Genomic DNA, 2,126 nt, shown 5'->3' with positions numbered 1-2,126 from the left:
CAGTTATGACACATAGTTACCTGTGGTTTCCAGTGGGAAAGACAAGGACACTCCAGAGTCAAGAGGTTTTGGAGAAACAGGTGCAATGAAATCATGGTCAAACAATTTATTTACTGTAAACTTTAGACTTTGCTCAGAAAAAAACAGCTGAAGCTGTCCCTCAGATCACTGCCTACAACACTCCATTTGAGCAAATAAGTGGAGCGGGGGAGAGTATATATTCACAGCAGAAAGGTCCAAGACACAGGATTGTCAAGTCCAAGGGTACAGGAAGGAAAACTTCCTTCTGATACAAATTACTAGCAGCAATAATAGTATACCCTAACACTTGACCAATGAGGTAGATGCATGGAAAAATCATCTAAACGTACAGACAGTCCTCTAGGACCAACACGCTTCAGACAGAAACTTTTAAGTTCCGTGCAAAGAGGAACTGAACTGCACAAGAAACAAATAAGCACTCAAATACAGCTTCTCCCCCTCTCTTGTTTTTGCAGCTTAAAAAAATAAAATAAAAAAGGGCAGAAGGATGTTCCCCTTCTGCAAATCTCTATACAATTTTATTCTAAAGTTATTACACTCAAGTTAAATAGTCTGGTTAGTGTCCTGTCAGGGAGGGGTCTTAAAAAGCAGAAAGCCTGCATTACAGTGGTGAGTCATTTGTACTACAGTTCCTCCCTTGGGAATCAAGGCTAAGGCTAGACACAGTACCTTGACAGTTCGCAAAGCTTTCCGTGCCTGGGGTGTCCTCACACAGCAGTTCACTTTCTTTTTCCTGCCCCAACTGACATTCACTTGCCTCCCCCATGTAGTCTGTTTTGCCATTACTGTTGGTGGAGTAGCCATTCCCATAGGCTTTCGCAGAAGACCTGCGGAGGCATAAAAGCTCCTGGAAGGCAATCCTGAAGTCTGGACTCCGACAGTAGATCAGGGGATTGAAAGCAGAATTGACATAGCCCAACCAGTTAAGGAGGATGTAAACTTCCTTAGGGATGAGGTTTTCCTGGATGACATGCACGATGTTGACAATGAAGAAGGGCAGCCAGCAGAGGGTGAATGTGCCCATGATGATGCCTAAAGTCTTGAGGGCTTTGTGCTCCTTCAAGCAGAACTTGGAGGACCTTCGGAGTCCGTGCCCACTCCGCCCATCCTGCTCCACCTGGCTGAGGTTTTGGGAATGGAATCTTCCCTCAGATTTGTCTATCTTCTGGAGTTGCCTTTTGGCCACCTGGAAGACCCTGGAATAGACAAAGACCATGACCACTAGAGGCACGTAGAAAGACACAATGGAGGAAGCAATGGCATAGGCCTGGTTCGTGAAGAAGTCACAGCAAGTCTCCTTGAGATAGCAGGTGATGGCTTTCTTGTGGGTGGCACGGTACCAGTGCATCTGGATGGGCAAGAAGGAGGTAAGGCCGGATACAATCCACACCATTAGGATGACCATTCGGGCCTTATTCTTGGTCAGCAGGCTCTGGTACTTGAATGGCGATGTGATAGCAATGTAGCGATCCACTGCTATCACACACAGGGTCTCAATGCTGGCTGTGACGCATAACACATCAATGGAAGTCCAGAACTCACACCAGAAGTTGCCAAAATTCCACATTTTCATAAGGATGTGACTGGCCCCAAACGGCACCACCGCTAGGCCCATGACTAGATCAGCACACGCCAAGGAGGTTATGAAGTAGTTGGTGACGGTCTGTAGTCTCTCGAACTTGGCAATGGCTGTGATGACCAGCACGTTGCCAAACACGATGGCCAGGACGATAACCGACATGAGGATGGCCATGCCTACCACCCACGCTTCGTCCCGTTCCTGAGTGATGTCGTGGTCCGGCGTATGGCTTCCGTTGGGTGTCAGCAAGAAGTCACTGTCGTTCCCGGGTGGCCCCATCGCTGGCAGACTAGCAGGTGAGTGCACTGGCTTTGGGCGCCCTGGCGCTCTCAGCGGGTGCACCTCCGACGGGGCACAGCCTGCCGGGGACGGACTCCTGGAAGCTTCATTCAGCGGCTGTAGGTGGCTGTGCTGGGGGCGCGTTCTGCACACTCAGCTCGTGGGGTGCTCTGGGTTCGCGGTGCCTGCTAGCTGCAGCCTGAACGCTGGAGAAGCAGTCTCGCAA

At 49.6% G+C, this 2,126-nt stretch overlaps 1 protein-coding gene across 1 annotated transcript; it reads right to left on the bottom strand.

The window, feature by feature from the left end:
* Nucleotides 1-643: 643 nt before the first annotated feature.
* Nucleotides 644-1,900, bottom strand: Adrb2 (adrenoceptor beta 2). The gene has a single exon (XM_027402776.2). The coding sequence runs from the start codon at nt 1,898-1,900 to the stop codon at nt 644-646; it is 1,257 nt and encodes a 418-aa protein (XP_027258577.1).
* Nucleotides 1,901-2,126: the final 226 nt, after the last annotated feature.

The sequence above is a fragment of the Cricetulus griseus genome, chromosome 2, assembly GCF_003668045.3.
Source record: "Cricetulus griseus strain 17A/GY chromosome 2, alternate assembly CriGri-PICRH-1.0, whole genome shotgun sequence".
Classification (NCBI taxonomy): domain Eukaryota; kingdom Metazoa; phylum Chordata; class Mammalia; order Rodentia; family Cricetidae; genus Cricetulus; species Cricetulus griseus.
This window is presented reverse-complemented; position numbering and strand designations above follow the sequence as displayed.